The 26,518-nt window shown below is 37.7% G+C and overlaps 1 protein-coding gene across 21 annotated transcripts in view; it reads right to left on the bottom strand.

Moving 5' to 3' along the window:
- The window catches only part of CLASP1 (cytoplasmic linker associated protein 1), a 305,011-nt gene that overhangs the window by 66,820 nt on the left and 211,673 nt on the right, over positions 1 to 26,518 (bottom strand). For 9 of the 21 annotated variants that reach the window (XM_033231809.1, XM_033231798.1, XM_033231791.1 and 6 more), the window contains 6 exons: positions 24,588 to 24,692; positions 21,943 to 21,969; positions 19,685 to 19,852; positions 5,444 to 5,547; positions 3,586 to 3,609; positions 2,025 to 2,269 (listed from right to left, as the gene is read on the bottom strand). In XM_033231809.1, coding sequence (XP_033087700.1) covers positions 2,025 to 2,269; positions 3,586 to 3,609; positions 5,444 to 5,547; positions 19,685 to 19,852; positions 21,943 to 21,969; positions 24,588 to 24,692 — 673 coding nt within the window. The remainder of the gene's footprint in view (positions 1 to 2,024; positions 2,270 to 3,585; positions 3,610 to 5,443; positions 5,548 to 19,684; positions 19,853 to 21,942; positions 21,970 to 24,587; positions 24,693 to 26,518) is intronic. The other 12 variants (XM_033231800.1, XM_033231810.1, XM_033231802.1 and 9 more) reach the window with 3 other exon arrangements.

A 26,518-nucleotide genomic window follows, 5' to 3' on the forward strand; every position in this document is an offset into this window, starting at 1 on the left:
GACCACCAGGATTAAACAGATTCTTTTTTTTTTTTTTTTTTTTTTGAGACGGAGTCTCGCTCTGCCGCCCAGGCTGGAGTGCAGTGGCCGGGTCTCAGCTCACTGCAAGCTCCGCCTCCTGGGTTTACGCCATTCTCCTGCCTCAGCCTCCCAAGCAGCTGGGACTACAGGCGCCCGCCATGTCGCCCGGCTAGTTTTTTGTATTTTTTAGTAGAGACGGGGTTTCACCATGTTAGCCAGGATGGTCTCGATCTCCTGACCTCGTGATCCGCCCGTCTCGGCCTCCCAAAGTGCTGGGATTACAGGCTTGAGCCACCGCGCCCGGCCGATTAAACAGATTCTTGAGGAACAATCGTGACAAATCATCTTCTGTTTCTGACAGGTGACCACAGTGTCACAGGATGCCTGTGTTTCAGAGGGCACATGACAAAACTTCCTATATCGCCTTCATGAACAGATGAATAATGGGGGGCAGGTATGAGTATAGGAGAGTGGAGTCAGACAGCCTGAAGAGCCACAGTGAGAGCTGGGCAACTTACCAGCCAGTGCTCACTTAGCATTACAGAACCCAAGAGGGATGCCCATCTATGACCATTAACTTATCTTACAAAAACTATCCAAAGGATAAAGTAGACTGCATTTCATGTATTCTAAGTTGCCCATTTCTTAGTTCCCATTCACATCTCCTTTCTCTAATTTTCACATCTCTGTAATTGAGTCACATCTTATAATCAATGACATTTTTGTGCTGTCACGGTTTAATACGCGTGACATTTATTAAAGGGCTAAAAATAAGGGTGTGTGTACGGTGTCTTAGATTTGACAAAATATGGTATAACCACATACATTTTTGGTATGTATAATACATGCTTACTTTAGAAAATTTATAAAACAGAAACAAAGAAAAAAGTAAAAACAACCCATTTAAAAGACAATGCTGTTACTAGAGTGCTCCATTTTGTTATCTCCTCACTATGTACATTTATAAGCTACATATATGCACATGCGCATCAAAATTTTCCAAACTAAGACTGATAACATCCCATCTAGGACCCTAAAGTATAATGAACCATATTAACCTGCAGAGTTGTTTTATTTATTTATTTTAAACCTGAATTGCATACTATACACAGACATTTCTCAAATAACATCTACTGGACAAATATGAAACAGACGGGAACCAAACATGGGGTCTTTTTTTTTGAGACAGGGTTTTGCTCTGCCACCCAGGCTGGAGCACACTGCTGTAATCATAATGCACTGCAATCTCCAACTCTGGGCTCACGTGATCCTCCTGCCTCAGCCTCCGAAGTATCTGGGATTACAGATGCATGTCACCACATCTGGCTAACGTTTTAACTTTTTTGTAGAGATGGGGTCTCCCTTTGTTGCCCAGGCTGGTCTCAAACTCCTGGACTCAAGTGCTCCTCCTGCCCTGGCCTCTCAAAGTGCTGGGATTACAGGTATGAGCCACTGTGTCCACCCTAAATCTTTTACCAGCCTAATAAGTTACAGAATATTTGCCAGATGGGCTGGGCATGGTGGCTCACAGCAGTATTCCCAGCACTTCGGGAGGTAAAGGCAGGCAGATTACGAGGTCAGGAGTTCGAGACCAGCCTGGCCACTATGGTGAAACCCTGTCTCTACTACAAATACAAAAATTTGCCAGGCGTGGTGGCACGGCTACTCAGGAGGCTGAGGGAGAAGAATCGCTTGAACCCAGGAGGCAGAGGTTGCAGTGAGCCAAGATCGTGCCACTGCACTCCAGTCTGGGCAACAGAGCGAGATTCCATCTCAAAAAAAAAAAAAAAAAAAAAAAAGTGAAAGGAAAAAAAGGGTATTTGCCAGATATTTCAAAGTCTCTGGATGGCAGGGACTGTCTCTTAGTCATCTTGGTACCTGTAGTGCCTGTTCCTGCAAGCGGACCTCTTGAAGACTCCATTAATTATAGGAAAACCCTTTAGGCCCCTGAAGAGTCCAACAGGGGATTCAAACTTAGCTCATATTCTTGCTGTGGTCCTCACCTCAGTGTTCTTTGGCTCTTCAGTAAGTTCTGCAGGCCCAGAAGCCCTTCTTTCCTTTCTGACCAGTTTGAACTAGCACAGTGGTTGAGAACTTCTGCTACATCTTCAGTCTGCCGCAGATAATGGGGAATGCCACCATTCCTGGAGCCATAGGAGCGCTCAGAGCAAACACTTGAGGCATCACTGTTGGCATCATCATCAGAATACATCCCATACGGCTCATATCTCCTCCTCACAGGCTTCTTCTGACAGGCCCAATGAGGGATGGCAGTGATTGAGAAAGAAACAGAAAGGTGAAATGACCGTGAGTCATACCAAACAAACTCTACAACAAAGAGTTAAGTGTAGAAAGACATATGCACACACACACTTTTCCTGTGCTTATAGATTACGGAAATACAAACAGAAAAGCAGTTTTCCATTAGGTAAAAGAACTAATAAGCAAAGCACTCTGTAGTAGAGGGGAAAGAGTACGGCCTCTAGTACAGTGTGTGGACTTTACGGGAAGACAGACAGATTACAATCCTGGTGCCAACACTGACTGGGCTGCATGACTTCTGAAAGCCTCCTGGGCCTTTTGCTTCAGTTTCCCCGTCTTGAAGACAACAATAATTATACCTATCACACAGGCTTGTTGTGAGGATTAAATGAAATTATATGTTAAATATTTCAGCTGGGCACCCGGCACAATGCAAATACGTGCAGCCAACAGCCCCTCTGCAGGCAAAAGCAATATATCTCGAGCACGGTCTATGGATAAACTTTTGTGAATATTTATGTTTCCTGAAAAAGTCAGAATTTGAAATGTCAGTGGCAGAAGTAGCCCACGTAAAAGGATTCCTAAGTCATCTCCCTCTGTTGCCCAGGCTGGTTTCTAACTCCTGGCCACTTTTATTAAAGACTTAGGGTTTTGAAACACCAATAGGCTTCTCTGAAAGTAGACTATAATACCCACTTTATTCATTTCTCTGACCCTGAATACAAAACTGCTATACCCATAAATATGATATAGCAGCAACTATATAAAATTGATAGAAGCAAAACAAATAGCTATTGGCTTAAACCATACAAATACACTTCTCTAATAATATGGCAAATTATTATTAATCCAACTTGCTCAGGACTGTTCTGCCTTAAGCCTATCGTCATAATTATGAATAGCATCTCCCTTTTAATCTCACAAGCATTTTTGTTTGCATAATAAATTACATGGTCACACAAAAACCAGATTCCTAAAATAAGAAAAATGTTGATAAATCCATTCATGAAATCATGACGACGTAAAAAGAGGCACAAATTGAGTTAATAAAATGAAACACTACTAGGCGAAGGAGCAGAGCTTGACATTCAAAATAAATACTAAAACAGATGTACATGAAAGGTGACTGACTCCACCATGAATAAAGACAACAATGATGGTGAATCACTGTTATGATTCAACAAAATCATTTTTCAGATCAGAATTTTTATACTATATTTTTTGGTTTTCACTAGCTTCTGAAAGAAATATACTTGCAACAGAAGAAATAAAGTTGTAAAACAAAAGTTAAAGCACTGGTACCTTGCTCCTGGAGTCTCCTAACAGCTGTAGGCGGGAAAATATTGAAGGATGGGGAAAAAGCATAGAGAATTATGTCAGAAGCATATGTAGGGACTGTTCTTGCAACAAAAGTGTACAGCAAAACATATCTGAGCAAACCAAAAGTACAGGTTAGCAAGCGTTTCATATCAAGCGAATAATAATAAAGAATGCTTTCAAAATGGCATTTCCTAACCCTCCTCCACGTCTCAGAAGACCTTCCGGTAACTTGCTGTAATTCTTCGCTAAAACTTTCCCCATACCAGTGAGGCAAATCTCTAAGGTCACCATTAATTCTATCTATTCCTCTGAGACATTCTGTCTGGCACCATGGTGTCTATTCAGTGAGGCAAAGATTCTGTACCATTTCTGTGTTTTCTCTTCAGAAGCAGGTCACTTGGAGAGACTAAGCAGTTTGGACAAAAAGTAACAAGGGCAGTATGAATCTAATGGGAGCTAGAGCTCAGAGAAAAGCTCAAGTCAAATTAAGCCAAAGCTCAAACTCTCAAGTCCTATTCCGCCTCCTAGAACTTTGCACACAGTCCCTTATGCAGTTCTTTAAAGAACTAAGAAATTCCCCTGACTTAAGTGGAAGTCTCAGCTAAGGGCTTCACATCCATCATTTCCCACCCCTTTGACCTCCACTTCCCAGGGTCTCTGAACGAATAAGATACAGATTCTAAATGCTGCAACTTGGAAGGACCAACAGTTTCAGAGAATTCTGTTCCAGCTCTTGACTCTTAAAGCCATAGTTAGAGCAGTTACCCCGAACTCTAGCACCCGCCAGAAAAAAGTCTTTCTATACATAAGGTTGAGGAATACACATGGCCAGGCAGCTTGCCTACAGGAAAAGCATTATGAGAGCAGCAAACTGCTTGCTCACAGATACTTGTCAAAGAACCTGACTGAGCAGGAATAAATGAGGGCAAGACAAGAAGGAATGAAAACTGGAATCACCATAGCCATAAACTGTAAAATGGTGATCTGACAAAACATGGCTGGATTAAAAACTTAAGAATCTGAAGGCAGGATATTACATACTTTTTTCCTTTACAAGAGAATAAATCTTAAAACAGCAAGAGCAAGGCCAGTGATCAGACAGTTCTAAAGAACATCATTTCAAATGCTGAGCACATAAACCGGAATATGCAAGAGACTGTGTGACTAGCTAAAACCCGTCTTTAAAAAGCAATTGGACCACAAGCTGATTCTACCAAGGAACTTTTTGGTATAACCAAAAAAATTAAAGGATCCATGATCATTTATGGTTTTCAGATATTACACTATAATGATGCAAAAACATACTCCACCATTGCTTCACATCCTCAAAGATTTAGGAAAAACAACATAAAATCAAATGGACAAGATAATAGAATAAATGCAAGATTTTCAAACCTCAAACTCTATTACCTATTATTATAATAAAATGTCTAGGTTATGCCATCAAAGTCTGTAAAGCAATAGAAGCAACAGAATGGAAAAAAGGAAGTGCCAGTGGAAAAAAAAAAAAAAAAAAAAACATGGTTAAAAAGAAAAAAGAAGCCCAGTGACATCTGAGAAGTCCAGTGTCATCAAAAGCTCCTCGATACTGAAGAGCACCAATAAGAAATACCTGACGCTAATATTTTCTGTAAAGTCCATTTTCACTTATATGTGTGCAGAGATAAAAGTTTAAGGAGCAAACAATAACAATATAAATTTACCCAACGGTTACACAATTTTAAAGAGTGTCAAAGATGATTTAATAACCTGATTTGGGGGCAATTTCCTGTTAAGACAGAGAGAAATGCAGATGAGTATTTCAAAGAGACTCTGTTTACATACATACTGTGCCTCTTACCAAAGCATCGGCAACAGCAGCTTCAAGATCTGTACTTGTGCTCAGAACTCTCATGGCATTCACAGAACCAGGTATTCTTCCTGGCTGGCCAAGCCCAAATCGATCTATTTAAAAAACAAAAGCAAAAGATGTGTCACTTTAATTGAAATTATCTCAATTCCTTGCAAGGACTACTGCCTCTTCCCACCAAGTAGACAGAAGCACTGAAAAATCTCTAGCCAATTTTAACTACACTTGACTTTCCCAGTGGTAGAGGTTAAGCTGTTCACATTTAATGCTATTGTGCCACAAAGCACTGTCACTCGAAATTATTCAAACATAATATTTTATTATTGAAAAGTTTCTGAAATATGAGAGGGAAGGGGGAACTTATAGGGGCTGGGCTATGAATTGAGTCTTTTAATCTATTTAGCTTTCCCTGTAGAGGCAAGTGGCCTTGATGTTTGGTCAAACTAATTAGGAAGCTTCATGGTTTCATAAGAGTTCTAACGCAATGTGTGGTAAAAAATTAAAATTTGAAACAAATTGATTTCTGCGCAAATTTTTATTAGTGTCACTACTGTTTATTGCTAAGCTCATTTTAGATATTTGTTCGTCATGATGCCTGTGTCAACAAAAATTACTTAAAAATCAATTTATTAAAATTAATAATCACCAAAATCTTGCACTTTCACTGATGAACATTAAAAATTTAGATAATATAAGTTTTACTTGGGTTCCTCAAATAATTTAGAATGGTAATCTTTATGCAGATAAACAAAATAACAGAAAGAATCCAAAGAATTTAAAACAAATTTAGTAGTTCAAACAACGATTTTAAGTTTATTTGTGATCATGGAAATGAAAACTCACTTTTTAAAGTCCCATTAAATCAGCTGACCAACCTGCCTTAGGAAGTGCTGGAGATTAAAACTATACTAGGAGAAAGGCAGTGTAAGTCGTATCTTCATTAAGTGTGTTATACAGTATCTAGCAGTAAAAAATTTCTTATTTAAAAGTCTAACATATAAAAACCTTTGGAAGAAAAATGTTAAGATAAAATATTTTCTCTGTGTTAACAAATAAGACATTGTTTGGACAAGGAAAATCTCTATGTTAGCCACATTCTAGAAGCATCTAGAATAAAAGGGAAGCTAATTTTACATGAATTGATCTTTCCTATAAAACAATGTATTTAAAATTTTATATATGTAACAAGACAGTGCCTACAAAACTGGTGAACTTAAAAAGTGAATTGTTATTTAGCTTTTTAAAAATGTCAATTTCAAAACATTATACCTTCCACCACCATAGAAAGGGAGAAAAATTTAAACACTGCTAACCAATAGTTATACAGTCATGAATTTTTCAAAAGAAACAAAAACTGTATGTTATACTATCCCCTTTTTTAATGCATTTGCTGGTCATTCCAACTGTCATCTTAGCCATTATGTTTAAAAGGTAATGTGCCATATAAACTAAAAAAGGCCATTAGAAGTTACATTTATCTATATCAGTTGAAATATGAAACAAGTGTAAATGTGAGATTTACTGTGCACATATAGTTTTATAGACGATCCTTATTCAAGTTTTTTTCATTAAAAAAGGGTAGATAGTAGATTTATGAGTAACAGAATGAAAGTAATTCAATTATAAGCCATTAAAAAATTACCCAGCATAAACTTAAATAAAACGAAGTCTAACAAAATTAAAAAAAAAAAAAAAATCTCATGCCAGCAATTCTTGCTCCAGGGAGAATACAGATTTTTTAAGACACAAAATTAAAACTATAAGAACAATGCAATTATTCTGTGCTTCCAAGATGCATCCAGCTTTGCCATACACAGTGACTACAGATCATTTGATATATATCATAGACAATTGGAATTTCAAATCTTAAGGGGAAATGTTTATCCAGATCTAAGCAAAACTATAAGCTTTGTGTTTTCACCAGAGCAAAATCTGTTCCATATTCTCAAGGCTCTGATACTATTAAAAGTTCAATTTTTCCAAGAGATGAACACATATGACTGTGCTCTCAGTCTGGCCCCTAATCTTCAGGGAAATGTACATAATCAGAATATACAGAAGGCAGGGCATGGTGGCTTTGCCTGTTAATCCCAGCACTTTGGGAGGCCAAGGTGGGTAAATCGCTTGAGCCCAGGAGTTTTTTAGACCAGCCTGGGCAACACGGTGAAATCCCGTCTCTACAAAAACAACAGAAACTAGCTGGGTGTGGTGGCACGCACCTGTAGTCCCAGCTACTTGGGGAGTGAGGTGGGAGGACCGCTTGGGCCCAGGTAGCAGAGGTTGCAGTGACCCGAGATCATGCTACTACACTCCAAGCCTGGGCAACAAGTGAGACCCTGTTTCAAAACCCAAAAACCAAAAAACAAAAACAAACAAAGTATAGGGGGCTTCATTTAGAGGAAAAAAAGAGAAAATACCGGACTCAGTGAATTGGTAACAATTGTCACCATCAATGGTCTGCAAATTCATAGATTCTACCTTACTCAATTGAGAAAACTGTAGTCATTAGGGACTGTTAGCATGAAATCTAACAAACTGATATATTACTGTATGCTTACTTTTTGCCACTGTGGCTAACCAGTGGATGTTGAGTATTGTTAAACTGAGAGAGCAGGTTTGGGGTTTGCGGGCTGCAAAGGATACCTCTGGCCTGACTTGATTACCTGAATCCTGATCTTGTTTTTCCATAAAACTTTGAGAACAATACACTTATTTTCATACATATGAAATTATGTATGCTATAATTTGCAACATTGTTAACTAAATGGTACCTTAAAAAATGTGAACATGACATTAATAACTAGCATTAATATTTGGCAGTTTATTCGGAGTAAAGACTTTGGAAGGGAATCTGTTGGGTGATATCCATGCCCCCTTGCCCCAGAGGAAATCTAAATAATACCTAATTTTGGTTATTTTCCTGGGGACAGAGTGGCAGGAAGGGAATTACTTCCCTGTTTTTTGTTTTGTTTTAACGTAAATATGAATACTGGAGAAATGATGTTGTCAAACAGGCTATAAAGCATCTACAGCCTATTAACAGAACTATAAACATTCAATAACTTAAAAAAATTAAAGCACATTGGGGAAAAAAATATGAGGTGCATACATGCCAAGTGCTAGCCGACACAGATGAAAACAAATGTTAACATGGGTGTGAAACTAGAACATATGAAGAAGCCAAGTCATGCAGTTAGCACTTGTTCACCTGACTGCCCAACAGATTCAGCAGTGGAGAGAGCACTAGTGGACCTGGAATGACGTCGAGAGGCTGCAGGTAAAAGGAATGGCAACACCCACAGGATTAACACAGAAGTACCAGAGACAGAAAACGCCACAGTCCAAAGGAAATGCAGGGACTGCTACCAACAAGGCCGTGTTTTCTCATGAGAAGAAATGGTGCTGGATATGAATGGACAGCAAGTGCCAGTCCCCAAACTCCACAGTGGCCAGCTGGCTCTTGCACAGCTATTAAACACACAGGCACAACAAAGGCACTCTTAAAGGTGCTCCAAACTATGCATCAACCAACTCGGACTCCAGGGTTATATTCACGCCATGAAGCCTCTATCAGCCAGTATGGAAATATGCAACATGAAGAACAGCAGGAGTCACAGAGCACCGTCTACATCCCAGAGTGGAACGGCAGTAAGACGGATTGTTAACTCAGCTCACGAGATGTTTTATCAGTACGTGATGCATATGCAACCATGCACCAAAAACAAGCATAGAAGTTCATAATGTTACTTCAACGGAAATAAAATGAAATCACAGGAAGGGGATTCAACAGTTGGAATTCCATTTTCCCCAGTCAAAATGTTTGTTGTTCTGTTGCATGAATATCCTAATTATTATTATTACTATTATTTTCAGACAAGGTCTCACTCTGTTGCCCAGGTTGATGTGCAGTGGCGCAATCATGGCTCAGGATCAAGCAGATCCGCCTGCCTCAGCCTCCCAAGTAGCAGGGACTACAGGGATGTGCCAGCACACCCGGCTGTGTGTTTTTTTTTTTTTTTTTTGTAGAGACGAGGTCTCCCTATGTTGCCCGGCTGGTCTCGAACTCCTGGGCTCAAGCAATCTGCCCACCTCAGCCTTCCAAAGTGCTGGGATTACAGGCGTGAGCCACCACGCCCAACCATATCCTAATTATTAGTACTTGTGTAATTGTTGGAATTTGGTTGTATTAAGTTTAATGATTTTCCCTGGAGAAGCAGTTACAGTACACCGGTCGTGAGTACCAGCTCAGTAATGCAGCTGTAAACCCTGGTTGGATCACAACGAGCCATAGGACTGACCTTGGGCAAAGTACTAAATCTATCTGTGTCTCAGTATCTTATCTGTAAAATGGTGCTAAATAATGGTTAATGGTACCTACCTCTTGGGAGTTACTGAGAGGATTAAAAGAAGCTATAAAGCACTTAAACAATGGTTAGTAGCATTGGTGGTGGTGGTGGTGGCAGTAACAGTTAAGAGCAACCTCCAATTTACGATCTGACATTATAGTACCATTTTATTAACAAATATTCTTAATGAGCATATTACTTCATCAACCTGAGGAAATACATGCTAAATTCTGTCCTCATGTGGAGAGAAAATAACTTTTAGAAATAATTATGAAATAAAGACTCGGTTCAAAACATTAACTTATTGACTACAGTTCCATGCAACATACGGCTTTTCCTTAACCTCAGGAAAAAACAAAAGATAATATGCTTCCATTCATTACTCTGAAAAATTCACAGTGATTATACTACAGAAAATTTATAGGTTTAACAAAATAATACTGAGCAGTGCTACATTTTATCCATACTACTATTCTGTACATGTTAACGCTCTCACATTCAGTCATAAAATACCAATACCTCAAATTCTTTAATATAATTTTTAAGGTCCACGTTACTTTATAAAATGTGCATCCCTATGGCACATGTGGTATTAAATAACAAAGATTACCTGGCAATTTTTACCAGTTGGCAAAAAAAGGAAAATATCCCTTTCTCAAGATTCACAAAAATTAAAACTAAATTGGCAAAGAATATTATAAAATTAACACTTTCCCTAAAAAAGGAAGTTGGTAAAATATCTTGTGTTAAGACCGAAGCAAACTATACATTTTTGTACAAGCACATCACTATCTTGATAGTTCAGACTGAAATAGTTTTTAAGCAGTACCTGATACGCAGGTTCCTTACCAAGTGGTCCTTTGGTTCAGTTTCAACAGAATATTCTAAAAAAATCTGTCATGCCATGAGTCCTCTGTCACATTCACAAGTTAACACCCAACACTGGAATCCAAGGCAGACTCACTTATGTGAAAGCCTAATTTACAGCAGCCCCAGAGCCCTTATTTCCCTTAATCAAAAATTCTCACCATAACCATATACATTCGTACCATCAAAATGGTCCAAAACAATAAAAATGCAAACTTAAAAATATATATTCACTAGAATGTAAGTACTTTTACTCTTTTTTCATTGTTGTTAAAGAGTTGGCTATATAAGTGGATTCAAAGAAGCACTGACACACGATCTCACTAATTTCCAAAAGGGGTGGGAAGAGATTATTAAAATTAATGAGCTAAAGAAGGAACCTTCAGAGGATGTGTAGTAAGCTCCCCTGAGGACAACAACCTTCTGCGATGTATCTTTGAGTTCCCAGGTCCTAACCCCAAGCCTGGAAATAAATGATTCAGAAACATCTTCTAATCACCCTCCCATCAAGAAGCCCCAGAACAAGCATTTAATATATTTTCAAGGAACAGACGAAAAACACTGAATTATCCAAACTACTTCCAAATGAGGCAGGCTTGAAGTCAAATCTGAATTCAAACCCTGGCTCCACCATTTAGCTGCGTGATCCTGAGAAAGTGGCTTATTCTCCCTAAGACTCTGATGATGATGATACCTGTCCCAGAGGATGAACAGGGACCACACAGCATTATGCTTGCTGACTGCTCCAACTGGTGTGCGTACACATGAGCAATGCTGTTGTTCTTGCTGGACATAAGTTTTAGGGTTAGGTTTAACCTAAGGAGGGGAAAGGCATGATACAAAAATTTAGCTCGAAGAACTTAACTACTGCCCTGACCACAACAGAAGACATGTGCTGATGCTAGAGTTTGTGAGGACCCACACCTTCTGCCTTGGTAGTGGCAATTACACATTTCAGCATTCTGGGTTGTCACCAAGACAGCTAAGCAGATCCACTTAATCAAACAATGCACAAAACAGACAAGATTCACTCAACCACTCAGAGTTCAATTGGGATCTCAAGAATTCAGCACACCTCGCCTGCTCCACGTGCCAGATACCAAAGGATGCTTCCACGGACAGTATCAAAAATAACAGTACATATTTGAAAGGAAAACACTGAATTGCTTCTAAGAGACAAAATAACGAATAAAGGACTGAATTGTTCACTCATAAATAGGTTGTTCAGAAGGTCAAATAGTGAGCAAGGATGCAAAGATATACAGCCTTAATTTAAAAGGAAAAATCACCAGTTCATTCAGAAAAAAAAAAAAAAAATCATCATTGCCACCTCTGATTATTGAGAATTCTGCTGTAATGCTTCAGACTGCTGTGGAATAGGTGACATGCAATAGGTAAGCTGCCCCACTCAGGCCCATGCTAACAAGGTGGAACATCTCACAACAGGTATTGCCTCGCTAAACCATGGGGACCGTCTAGCAGGGCTTTGGCATGTGGTTACCTGTTCTTTTTCAGAATCTCATTAAGGACAATGGGTCATAAAGAAATGTTATCTAGATTTTGATTATCGATACTGATTAGGGAAAAAAGATCAGAAGAAGTGAATAACACTTTTAGAACGAGCTCGGTAGAGGCAAATATTAAGACCTTACGCTTTTAACATCCCTCTTTCGTAGTGACATGTATAGTTTTCAAAAGACCAGTTATATAAATACATAGTTAAAATGAACAGACTGCTGGAGTCCAAAGATCCATATAATTTCAGGTCTAGGTCTAATTATTACAAAATGATTTCTACGTTTATGCTTATCAAGAGGAAAATGGACATCTGTACAGCACTTAACATGGCAAGCAGCCAAAAATAATTATTGAAGAATACAGAATATTCCTTTCCACAAAAGTATGTGCTGACAGATGTCTTTTGGGGATCAACAGTTTATACTAACTAAAAAGGGTTTATTATGTGTCCATTTTAGAGAAGGCAGGACTATTAACACTAAAAAGAAAACTCATTTACTTTTCTCAACATTATTGCAATTGTACTTTTGTTCCTTCTTTGAATTAAATTACATACAGACTGATCTGCAGTAGAATTAAAGATAAATTGTAAAAAGTCAATGACTCAGAATAAACTTTGGATTAACTTTATTTTTAAGCAGCAACTAACTTCGGCTGAGTCTTGCCTTAGGTTAGAAATTACAACACAGATGGGCTTGCCTGAGAGCAAGTGGTCATCAATGATAACAGTACAGAGTGAAGTGGTGTTTTTTTCCTCTAATATATAAAAATTCGAAGTTGCCAAAATTCAAGCATGCAGAGGGGGACAACGGGGTAACTAAGGAAGAGGAAAGAAAGAAGAAAGGATCACAAGGACAGTAGAGGAGGAAAAGCAGGTCATTCCACCTAGCAGTGTCTTGGACAAGCAGGGTAAGGAACTCTTTGCTCCTCAGCCAGCGCCTACGTGTACTCACCAAGTGGAGGAAAGCCCCGAGCAGGGCTTGTATCTCGGCTGCTCTCACGGCTGGTATCGCGGCTGCACCCCTGACTCATGCTGGGTCGAGGGATACGGCTGCTCCGTGCTAGCGTGCAGCATGAAGGGTTTCAGAGAAGGTGAACAAGTTTAATGAAGACAGAAAAACTCACAAAATGTCAGTCACATTTGGTTAATGTAATTACAACATTGTTCACGCTGGGGAGTTCTGATGACTGAGCCACCTATCCATGCTGAGGTCTCACTGACTGACATGCCAACAGGGGAGGGTTTGGGTAAAATGTGATTATGCTCAATGCCTCAGAAAGCTGTGAATTTCAGTATGAAGGTGAAATTACACCTAAACGTAAGAAGTGAAAAGAAATCTTTCCGAACAACAAACTGGCATCAGAAAATACAAGATCAAAGGCCTTTTAGAAACGATCAGTTTTTATGAGTTTAGCAAACTTCTCAACAAGAGGACAAAAAACCAAAGCTGTATTCATATGCACTTGTTTCTTAGAAAGGTAATTTAATTTGGATTAACAAACAGAATAACCATGTCGGTCACTGAAGTCCATGAACTTACCTAATGAAAAGGAAGAGGGCTCACTGCTCCCAGGCTGGCCATCTTCACCAAGAGAAGCCATAAGGGTTGACATAACCAGACAGCCTACCCACTCCAAGTAAGTGTGCAGATGCTTCACACATATCCAGTTCTCGAAACCAGCAGGTAGAAAACGTGGGGACTGTTATCCTTTCCTTTACTGATCCCAACATTTTATCCCTGCTTTTTCTATGAGAATCCAAAAAGATCTGCCTGTGCTCTACCAAGCACCACCACTGACCCAGTCTTCCACACTGCGTCTACAGCAAGTAGACCAATACTCTCAGTACTTGGGGGAAAGATCCCTCCACTGACCTGAGAACAGCAAATAACTTTCTGATTATCTACAGATACAGTGAATCAATTCTCATGTTATAAAACACGGAGACTACAAGACAGAACTGCATGGATACCCCAGGGTCTCATAAAAACTGGGCTGTGACGCTCAGAAAATACCCTTGTTTCTCCCTCTGAGAAAATGGAGATATATTACTGGCAAAATACTCCAAAACCACCTTAGATATTGAATACATGTACGTGGACTGCCTAATGTAATAGCTGATGGGGACAATATATGCTTCCATCTTGAGAGGATGGACTGGAAAAAATGTAAAGAGATTTTAGAAAATACTTGCATCACTGATACAAAAACAAGTATGTTTCTATACTGCAACAAACATTGCCTATTATTTAAGAGCAAAGATTTGTTATACAGCCAAAGTATAACAAGAATGTCTTATAAACCAGAATCATAACACTCCGTGATTAAAAAAAAAGAATATGAAAGGGAAAACCAAAGCCAACTTTCTATTGTGCTCAGCTGCTCAGTGCTAGAGTGGAACTAGACTCCGAAGGCATTGAAGTGAAATCCAAATGCTTAGTACTGGTTGGGGAAAAAAAAGAAGTCAAGCACAGGAACATCATCTCAACAATCTAGACATAAAGGGCTTTATTTGGGGGTTCACCAGAAATTCTTAAGCTCTCCTTAATTTTGCCAGAGTGATGTGAAAGCACTGAATTTTTACTCAAAGTAGTAGTGACTATTTAATCAGCAATTCTTGATGACATTCTAAACAGCTCCTACAATGATGACAAAAGGAGATGCCAAATTAAATGCTTAAAAAACTAGGGAGCATGTACTGGCTCTACCAATATGGAAAACTTTCCTAGAATGTACACAGCAATACCACTCATCCTTAGAGAACCAGTGCCAAATCTGAGCCAAAAAATGACCATTCCAGTTCCACGCCATCTCACTGGCCCAGCCACTTGGCCTCTTTGGGTCTCAAGCCTCCCATTAGGAAAACAAGGAAAAAGAACACGTCTCCTCATTTTAAATGAGAAGGGTACTGTGAGATAATGTGCATACATAAGTATTTCCAAGTCTCTTGCTGAAAAGCACACGTGAAAATTTTGTCGTATTCCACTGCCCACTCCAACACAAATAATAAAAAAGCTATAAAAAGTCTTGATAGTTGTTTAAACAAGTTCGTGCTTAGTTGAGCATTTTCTTAATAGTTCTTGCCCGATTATTTCTGAATTTTTCCCAGCCCCATCTCCTTCCTTAAATTCATATACATGCTAGAACAACGGGGAAAAAATCTCTCTTTTTGGTCTGAGTCTGTTTTGTGAAGACAATAAAAAGCATCGACAGTAGTAAACAGATATGCTCTGAAATAACCATATGCATAAATTTCTTAACAAGGTTTACCCTTACCCCCCGTATTTCACCCAGAGACAGTTCATTCACCCATTTGAGCTGATTTTCTCCTTTAACATATGGGTAGTAGCAATATAAAGAAAAATAACTCTGTCTGTTTATGATTTTGTGAAAATATGGCCATAGTTACCCTAAACTTCAAGAGCTCTGGCATCATTTACTCTTCAAAGTAAATCTAGTGGTGACATCAATGGTTCAAATGTTAAATAATTTAAAAGACAAGAGAAATACAAACTCACTTATACTACTACTTTGAAAGACTAAAATAAAAGAAGGATTTAAAATAAGTATATTTATTTATTTCATTTCTTTCTTTCTTTTTTTGAGATGGAGTCTCGCTCTGCCACCTGAGCTAGACTGCAATGGCATGATCTCGACTCACTGCAACCTCCGCCCCCGGGTTCAAGTGGTTCTCTTGTCTCAGCCTACCGAGTAGCTGAGATTACAGGTGCACGCCACCAGGCCCGGCTAATTTTTTGTAGTTTAGTAGAGACGGGGTTTCACCATGTTGCCCAGGCTGGTCTCAAACTCCTGAACTCAGGCAATCCACCCGCCTCAGTCTCCCAAAGTGTTAGGATTACAGGCGTGAGACACTGCGCCCTGCCTATTTTTTATTTTTGAGCCTGGCCTATATTTTATTTTTGAGACAGTCTCCTTCTGTTGACCAGGCTGGAATTTGGTGGCACAATCTTGGCTCACTGCAATCTCCGCCATCCAGGTTTAAGTGATTCTCCTGTCTCAGCCTCCTAAGTAGCTGGGATTACAGGCACGTACCAGCACACCCAGCTAATTTTTCTACTTTTAGTAGAGATGGGGTTTTGCCATGGTGGTCAGATTGGTCTCAACTCCTGATCTCAAGGGATTCACCCATCTCAGCCTCCCAAAGTGCTGGAATTACAGGCATGAGTCACTGCATTTGGCCTAAAATAAGTATATAAATGATTTTTTACAAATGAATTAATTAGGTGATCAAAACTAAAAGAAAAAAAAACCACCAAAATAATTTGTCTCTTTAAGTTCCAAACTACATGGTCTATGTGAAAATATGTTACAGAGGAGAAGGCATAAGAGGGAGAGACAAGGAAAACATACCTGCACTGTGAACTTCCTAAAAAAGCAATATTCCTAGGTACTTCTGGGGTCTTCTGCTTACACGAAATGCTGGGAAGCCGTAAAATCCATAAGATACCCATTTGATTGGTTTACATTTCTTGATAGACACTCTACCCTACTTCAGTGTTTTAATGGTAATGTTGACTTTTACATCTTAAGGAAGGGTCCAACCAGGACTCATGAAAGCAGAATACCAGAGAATTAAAAAAAACCACCAGAAGTTAAAGACATGAAACGTCTCTCTGCTCTAGACATTTTCATGCCTTGGTCTTAAGACAGTAGTCTCATTTCACAGTTGAAATGAACTATTATTAATGTTTAATTATTTCAAAGTATTTAACCAGAAAACTTTAAGAACATTTTAAATACACATCCACAGAATGAGAGCTGCAAAAATATCAAATGTGTTTTCATAGCCTTTCCATAGATGAGTGGGAGAAGAGAACAAGGGCAAACTTCCAAAATATAATCACTATAGATACTGGTGATTTATGTGACTTTATTGTATCTATAAAGTATTATCTTTAGGACATACAGAAATAAAACAACTTAAAAATATATTTTCCTACTCGGACAGCTTATGAGGGAACAAATCACCAAGAAAAAAGAGTAGCAGGGATATATTTTGCTTCTTGAATATTCAACAGGAATTACAGGCTGTTTTGCTTAAGAAAATTTAAATGCCAAAGAAGATCCTTGGCATTAGTTTTAAAACAAATGAAAAAAGAAAATTTTGTTAAGAAGTATCATTTCAAAAAAAAAGAGGCATAGTTGAACCATACACAATTTGTAGATAACTACAATTAATTCTCAGTGTAAATTCCAAACCTAGTTTAGCTATCATTAAAACTGTTGAATTTGTTGGTTTGGGAATTATAGAAAATATTCCTAAAAGATGTTCCTCCCCTTTTTTTCAACAATTATATTGAAAATTGCTATACAATGAGTCAAACGTTAAGAAACATAGGCATATATCCAGTATATACTAAATGATAATAGTAATACATAATCTATTACTGAATAATGCTATTATGTCTGCCACCCTATTAAATGGAATTTCTAAGCAATACCACAGGAAAAAAATGAAAATACATTTTATTCATATATATTTCTTTATATGCATATATTCTCACAATGTGTGGAAATTTATAGAAAATATCTTCCTTAATATAAACTATATGTATGACCTCAAAGCTCCACACATAACTGATCCCTATAATTAGCATCAAGGAAGTAACTTTCTTCAAATAAAGTTTCAGATAACTCTTTGGAAGGGAACAGGCTTCTCTTAAGTTCCTACTGATGCTCCATAATACCTGTTTTAAAAACGTATAAAATACTGTCTTTTCAACTACACACAACTCAAACGTCTTAGTTAAAAACCATGGAACACATTAGAATTACGTTAGATAAATGAAGTTGGGTTATTTCCCAGTTTTCAGAAGAAGATTAAATTGGCATCTTCAATAATATAAAAAGAAAAAAAATCTCAAAACAGAAAAGAATCTTTAAATGTATAAAACTAACATGGATTGCAGACAGACATCCTATAAACTTAAACAATTAACTATGGAAAAAGACAGCTAAAACATAACACCTAGATTTAAAATTTTCCAAACACAAATATGTTACAGCATCAGACATAAAATTCAGCTATTCCAGCTGTGCCCTTTTCTACTGTTGTATCCACATGGACACCCAAATAACTTGTCAGCTAAGAGACCACACTAAGCAATGCCAGTAAAAAGCTGGCATCAGAGAATTACTAAAACCATGAAATACTTTCTACTTGCTTTGGAAATAGGATTTCAAATCACACCTTATCCATTCTTAAATATCTTCTCCTGCCTTCTCGTAGCTAAGGTGGCCTTCAAAGACTTCTATGAGCTGGACTCTACCAGTCTCTGCCCCCAACTCCCACCCACTCTGACTTCTGGTACAGTAGCCGAATGAATGACATATGGCTGCCTCTTGCCTGACTGCTTCTGCAGATGCTTCTCTCTCCTCTGGAAACCTTTCCCTCATCTCCTCACCTGGGCCAATCCCATCTTGTACTTCATAGAAACAGAACCTACATTGGGCAGCCTCCCCTAGCAGGAAATCTGGGGTGGCCAAGGGTCTAAGATACTCCTTTTTTAGGTCATAGTTTTGATTATGGGGAGCACCCCGTCGTAGTATTTGTCTTATTGTCTTACATTTCCACCTCTCCCCAACAGATATCAAGCTTTTTGAAGTCAGAATCTAAATCTATGTCATGTATCTTCTAATTCTCAGGTCTAACAAAGTACGTGGTACATCACAGTAAACACTGTTGATGAGATAAATGAATAAATGAGAAAGATAAGCCAACACAATGTAAGAATACAGTAGTCTGATTTTATATTAATACATTTTACCCTTAGGAAGTAAAGAAGTCATAGAGTATCAATTTAGATTTTTTGTATTATATCACCAAGACTTCTAAATTTTATATGAAAAAAGGTAGTGTATGAATTAGATTTTAATGGAGTAAAAGGTATTTAAGCTACTGAGAGTAATTTACATGATTCTACACACTATTACAAAGAAGCTAAGTAACACAAAAATAAATATTATATATTGGTTTTAATCAATTCCTAGCTTTCATGCTTAAACAAATCTATGTCAAAAGTAACTATACATATTTTCTAACCATAAGTTTCACCAATTAGATTAGAGAAGATCAGAATTAAAATAAATGTGGACCCTAAATGTTGTTTTTAAAAAATTCATATAGGTTAATGTCTACTTAGTACTAATCAGTAAAAGGAAAATGAAAAGCAACACTGCTTCTAGTTGTGGGGGAAACACCTTATTTCCCCAATTCCAATGCTTTGTACAATGACTGCAAAATACAAAAGCCTAGAATGACATAATTCCTTCCCATCAATTTGAATGGTTAAGTCCCACATATTTCTCTAACTGAAACCTCAATATGCCAAAATCTGTATAAAGCACACCCAGGCAAAGTGACATCCTCAGTTCAAGAAATAGATCTGTATTTCCTACATTAGACATAGTCATCATTAGCTTATAATCAAAACTATGACCAAGCTGGGAATGGTATTCCAAGATCTTTGAGAATCCTTACCTAATCCTATTCGGTTTGGACTTGTTTCCCGGCTACATCCCTGGCTCCTGGGAATCTTGCTTCGCTTTTCTGAGGATGGTGTCACAGGTGGGCCTCGTGAGGAGCCCCCAGCAAGTCCACCATAACCACTTCCCAACAATTTCCCTGGGGAACTTGACCGGCTGCCAGCTAAAAATGAAGCAAAATGACAATAAATAATACATGTAAATGTAGGAATGAACTGTAATACTTTCAAAAGCCAAGTTTTACACATTAATTTGGCAAAAATACAGAATTTTATATAAAAATAAATTTTTATTTGGTGGTAATTTTTTAAAATGTAGGAACATAAAAGACAACTGAGTATCATAAAAGAATATACTTAGAAGAATTACTGGTAGAATAGCCTCCTTATTCCACAGTAAATATCTACAAATACCACAAAGGTGTTTATTCTTGTTCTGGTTTTTTTATTCTGTGAGAGCTGATTATGTTAAAAATCTTAGGTGTCACTGCTAGAAGAGCAGATGTAGAACTATAACAATTTTCTTAAGCATTAGCTACAGAAAATAGATCCAAGAAAATTCTATTAATCTGACAAATTATATAAAAGGGAGTAGGGGGATAAAATAACCAGAAACCTGGTAAATAAAAATCACAAAATAAGATAGAAGTTCAAACATACTAGTTAATCATAACAAATGTGGCAGGACTAATTCATCTATTTAAAAGAGATTAAAACAAGCCTGGGCTGGTGGCTCATGTCTGTAGTCCCAGCACTTTGGGAGGCCAAGGTAGGAGGATCACTTGAGCCCAGGAGTTTGAGACTAGTGTGGGCAACAACAGGGAGACCCCATTTCGCCAACAATTTTTAAAAATTTGCCAGGCATGGTGGCACATGCCTCTAGTCCCAGCTACTCAGGAGACTGAAGTGGGAGGATCACTTGAGCCCAGGAGGTCAAGGCTGAAGTGAACCATGAGCACACCACTGCACTTCAGACCAGGCAACAGAGCAAGACCCTATCTCTTTTAAAGAAAAAAAGAAAAAGAAAAGAAAACGCAAAGTAAAATAAAATGAAATTTGGCTGTCTGGTATTTTTAAGAGTCAAACAATACACCACAAACAAAAAACAAATAGAATAAAACACAGCATTTAAAAAAGACAAAGAAGGATATTTAATATTTATGAAAGAATAATTGTCCATGAAGATACAATAATCACGAACCTTTATGCTGCAAACAACACAGCTTTGAAATATAAAACTAAAAAATGATAAAAGTACAGGGAGAAATGGAAAAAGCCACACTTACCGAAAGACCTCATGGAAAGACTAATACTACTGAAAAACTATATAGCTCACAGAAATTGACAGAGCAGTCAAAATTGTGTCTGTGTGCGTACATGTATGTATAAAAACACACACTTCCCACACACACACATATATCCCAACAAATAGAACACACATTCTTTTTACCTTTCCACACATGAATATTAAAAACAAAAATCGTGTATTAAGCCTCAAAGTAAATCTTAAAAAAAAAGTCTACAAAAGTAGAAATAATATGGACCACAATCTCTGAGAAGTATGCAATAAAACTGGAAATTGAAAACAAATAATATGGCTGATAATTTTTATTAATAGATAAGTAGCTAGATACATATATTACTATTTCTTGTGGGACATAATTCTCTCTCAGAAAAAACAACAAAATTTTACGCATCACACCAATACACTCAAATGGCAATCATCTGCATTGATAGATTACCTCCCTAAGTAGAGAAGGCAATACAATTCTAAAATATAAAGGATATATTTATTATGTACTAGAATAGAATGACCCAGAGGAAGAAAGCATTTGAAGCAACACTTACCTGTAAATTTATATGTGTGTCTATTTTAAATATGTACTATTTAAAAATAAGTATTATATAAATCAAAACCACCACTCAAATGAAACACTTAGGTGAATACTCCCAAAAATTAATAGTTTATAATGATTTAACTACAAATTGAAGTGAAAACTCATTATAAAAACCAATGAAGAATTTGTCTCAGGACCTATTAATTTTACCCATAAAATTTGAGCATACTAATAAACTATTAAAGTATGTATAAAGGGGAAAGAAATCCATTTCAAACTCTAGAATTTGAACACAAAGAAAAATGCAGAGAGATTAACTAAGCTTACAATAAAGAGAGAAATTAATATTGTGCAAGGAACATGGGGTCGGGGAGAATGCCAACAACAAAAAAAAGGCAAGAAGAGAAATGGCTTACCACCAGCAGGATTAGCAGATCTGGATCCTTGATTATGAGAGCAGACCAAAGGACAGGCAAAAAGTGGATTAAAAGACAATAACACAATACAGAAAGTCAGCATGCAACACAACACAAAGCTCTTTGTTCACAAATACATTAGCAAAACAGCTATATTTCCTAGGATTTGTTCCTCCTATTTTTGTACCTATGTTTATCTTTGTCATTCTACATTAGCATTTATTTCAGATCTGTTCATAAAACACTTTTAAACCTACAATGTGCGAGGCTCATATCTGCTTTCTAGCTTTAAGCAACCTGAGGGAAGTGATTGTAACATACTCATCTGTGTATCACTACCATCTTCAAAAGTGCTTACCACATAGTAAGTGCTCAATAAACATCAACTAACTGAAACTGCTGTTAACTAGTTTCACCTATCCTGACTTCCCCTAAACCTCAAATATTTAAAATATGCCAATTATTAAGGGCCCTAAATCTAATATTAATGAAGCCTACTTAGTATTAAATCAGGACTATGAATACTAGTATATCTACATTTGTGATATATATGCTTATATTTACCACTTATTAAAATAATTGTTTAAACTTTTAATTTACATGCATAAGTTGAAAGTATAGGCTTGATCACTGGCTAGTGTGGTCACTCTTCCTGAGTATAATTTGGTGAGTGAAGTAAAACTAAGGAGTTTTAAAAGGGGAGCCCCAAGGCTAGGTACAGTATTTTTATAAGACTGAAAAATTAAAGCTGTATTATCACCCTAACCACTATTAGAGAAGGAAGTGTAATCTTCACCACCTGCCAAGGTAACCTACACATTCCTAAAACCTACAATATAAGAGAGAAAACTACAGCATTGACCTAGCTGGGGCAGGGAACCCCAAAGACCCCAATGCTGATAAACAGCATTAGATGAAACATGTAAAATACTGTTCAACCCTCAGCCTCCACAGAGGGAAGTAACACTGCATAGTTACACGCTTAGACATTTTTTATTTGGCTTAATTTCATTATATCGACCTAGATTCTGAGATTTGAACACTTTTTGTCAACAATTCCTTTGCAGTAAAATTTGACCCATATGTATGAGTCAAATAACCTTTTGTGTCTCCAGGCATCACTAGGTTCAACAGAATAACCACAGCCAAGAAGTTGTTCCCAAGATAGACACTTCTGGACTACACTTGCACCCTGGATCTGAATGAAAACCCAGTTTAAGTTCTACAGTAAGGAGAGCATTCTTGGTCTTAATGGACTCAAGCTATCTTCAACTGCATCCCTCATCATGTAAATCCATTCCTAGCCTTATTTCCTAAACCTGCTGAAGTAGACAGGGATCAAGGATGCTCAGCTTCAGCTAGGATGGGAGTCTGCTGATCTGAAGCAATTATGACTATAAAGCTTGTGTCCATTTACTGTCTATCACATGCTAAGCTCCTAATGCTCATTAAATCCTCATGAAAACCCCATGAGGGTGGGAATTGTTATCACTCAATTTACAGACAATGAAACAATGGCTCACAAAGGTTAAAAGACTCACCCAACATCACACTGGAACCAGGATGCAAACCCAGTTTTGTCTGACACTGAAGCCCATGCTTGTAGTGTATCACACTACACAATATAACCTAGGCCACAGGAAGGTTCTGTAGCCTCACCAAAGGCAGCGCTATAAGTGATCTTCTGCTTTCTTTGCAGAAATTATATAACGTGAGGACTGCAGTTATCAAAGGGAAAGAATTTAAATTCAGAAGGTGTTAAGCAAGGCCATTCGCTATACTAAGAGAGCTCTTAAAGTTTGGTGCAGACTGAGCACTCTCTACAACAAGACGGACAGTTCCTTGGGTCACAAAGGAGGCAGACAAATGTCAGCTAGTGAGGGCTATGCTGTGGGACCATATGCAGCTCCTGGGGACAGGAAGCCTTCCTTCCCACGCTCACCTTGCCCAGGAGCACTCTGCTACCCAGCTCTACTCGACATGCACAGAGGGGAAGCGGGCCCCTTAAAGTTTATGTGTGGCTGGAAAGTGAGACATCAAGGCAGGATCTGAAGAGTGGCCAGAATAAATTCATTCCAGCTGTGGCTGCTTTCATGGCTAAGGCTAACAAAGCAACTGACTGCACATATACAGAGACGCAATCATGGAAGCAGCTAGGCAAAGCAAGAGCCCACATGGCAGGAAGAGAGGTGTGGGCTGCAAATGTTAGAGCACAGAATTAAAGGGGGAGAGCTTTTAATGGATTTACTTATTTACCACTGGAAAGAACACAGCATTAATAGTTTTCTGCCCAGGTACTGTTCTAAAATTACATCAGAAGGATTCCTTATCAATGCAAAAATGAGTCACAGAACAGGTTAAGTTACAATTTGACAGGCTTCAAAGGAGGGAGAAAAACTACATTTTAATGTTTAATGCTTAACAATATAAAAATGTAAATCACCTGGACAGGAGACAAATGTATGCCTGGAATGTTTCATTTTTTAAGCTTACCCAACAAACAGTAAGAATACTCACAGTATCTTAGAGCCACAAAAAATGTGTTTTTCCCTCTGAAGTCAATATAAAGATTGTAAAATGTTCAACCGCAGAATGAGCTGTTGAATAAAACTGAGGTAAGCAAGAGCATAAAATATGTTTCTTACGCTGTGACTGTGAAACCACTTTAGCGCGACTGCGGCCCCGGTTATCAGGTGTAGAGGCGACGTTGGTGGCACTCCCAGAGCTTTGCCGTCTTGTGCGGATCCGACCTGGAGGACATAGCAAAAAGAGTGTTTCACAACATTTCCAGTAAGTGCCACCTACTCAAGGAAAGAACTCACACCCCAGAAGAGAGGCACTGACCAGCCAACTACAGGGGAGCAACAGCGTGTGTGAGCAGATCCTCCACACGAGGTCTGCCACGTCCCCCCGGGTGAGAATGCACACACACGTGCATGTGATCCACGCATAACTGTTCTACGGACACAGGAGGAACTCCTGAGATGGAGCCATGGACCTGCAGTTGTTTAGGTTCCAACTATTTTAGTATGTTATCTCTTCAGACAAGGAAGTGATATCCATTTAAGGACATTTCCCGTAATTTTTTCCAGATTAAATTTTCTTTTCTATGGTCTACGAATCTGGCAAATTTCCAAAAACGGAAAATATTAGCTGTCACTGTAAAAAAAAACAAAAAACAAAAAACAAAAAACTATAGAAAATAAGAGTAATGCAAAACAAAAAACAAAAAACAAAAAACAAACCCAAAAAAACCCAAAACAAAAAAGTCTACCTTCTTAACTCAGCCATCATAGAAGCGCTAGCTCCCCAGTGAATAAACGTCTTTTTGATATGTAGCATTAAACTTCTAATTTTAAAGCATGTATGTCAGTAAGTTTCTAAGATAAAGAAAAGATAAAAACTAAAAAGAGAGATACACCTAAAAAGAATCAGTATTAGGAGTACTAAGAGAAATGATGGCCCAATGATAATTCAATGCTGTAGGCAGTTATGAAAAAATTACAGCAATTATTGAACCATGAAGACATAAAACTAAAAATGAATTCAGAAACACAAAATCATTAGTGATCAGACTAGTATGATTAGCGATTAAACTTAAAAAAAAAAAAAAATGGGCCTTTTTGGTTTCCAGAGAGCACAAAATGCCTCTCCAGTCATAATTCAATGGGAAAACCACAACCAACTTGAACTCCCACTGGCTTTTTATGTTGTTCAAAATCAATTCCACCCCCGCAAGCAAAAAAGCTTACAGAGAAGTAATGCAGAAAGCAAATCCTAAAGCTTGAAAGAGGTTCAAGAAAGAAAGGTAAAGAGCAATGAAAGAAAGCTGGCATTAAAAAAACAGTAGAAGTAGTTAAGAACCAATGACTTTTAATAACAGTTTAAGGAAAAACTTATACACAAACTCTAGAATCTATGCAGAAGTGAAAAGCTATACCATTTACTAACAACTATATATGAGTCAATTCAGAATCCTCACAGCACATAAAGTAATTACTCCCATTTTACAGATGAGAAAACCGAGAAACAGGGAAATAAATCAATTTGTCCAATGTGACACTACTGGTCTAGACACCTGTGCCTGCCTGGCTGTCTGGCAAGGCTGAGTGATGACCTTTGACTTTCCTAAGGAAGTCACCAAGCTAAATCAAGGCAGTCACAAAGGCAAAGTGAACATGAAAAACCAACTGAATTTAAATTCTTAAACTCATTATAAAATATTTAGGTCACAAAGATTTTTTAAATGAACATGTATACTTATTTAGCTTAAAAAATAAAAACTCTCTTTGCTAACCCTCTTGTATTCTACTTTCCCCCAGCATTTGGTAACATGATCCTAAACGCAGTGTTCAGCATTCCCTTGTTTTTTTTTTTTTTTTTTTTGTAAATACATGTTTTCACAACCAATAACTATGTGGTTTTGTTTTACATATTTAGAAATTTTAAAATTATAACACAAGGTCTATATTTTTCTAAAGCATACTATTTTGCTAATATTTTACTGGAAAAGTCACTTATGTATGTATGGATAAGAGCGGATATACTTTACTTTTTCCATATAACTAATGTTGAA

This window comes from Trachypithecus francoisi, unplaced genomic scaffold (assembly GCF_009764315.1).
Source record: "Trachypithecus francoisi isolate TF-2019V2 unplaced genomic scaffold, Tfra_2.0 Lachesis_group13, whole genome shotgun sequence".
NCBI classification, from domain to species: Eukaryota; Metazoa; Chordata; class Mammalia; order Primates; family Cercopithecidae; genus Trachypithecus; species Trachypithecus francoisi.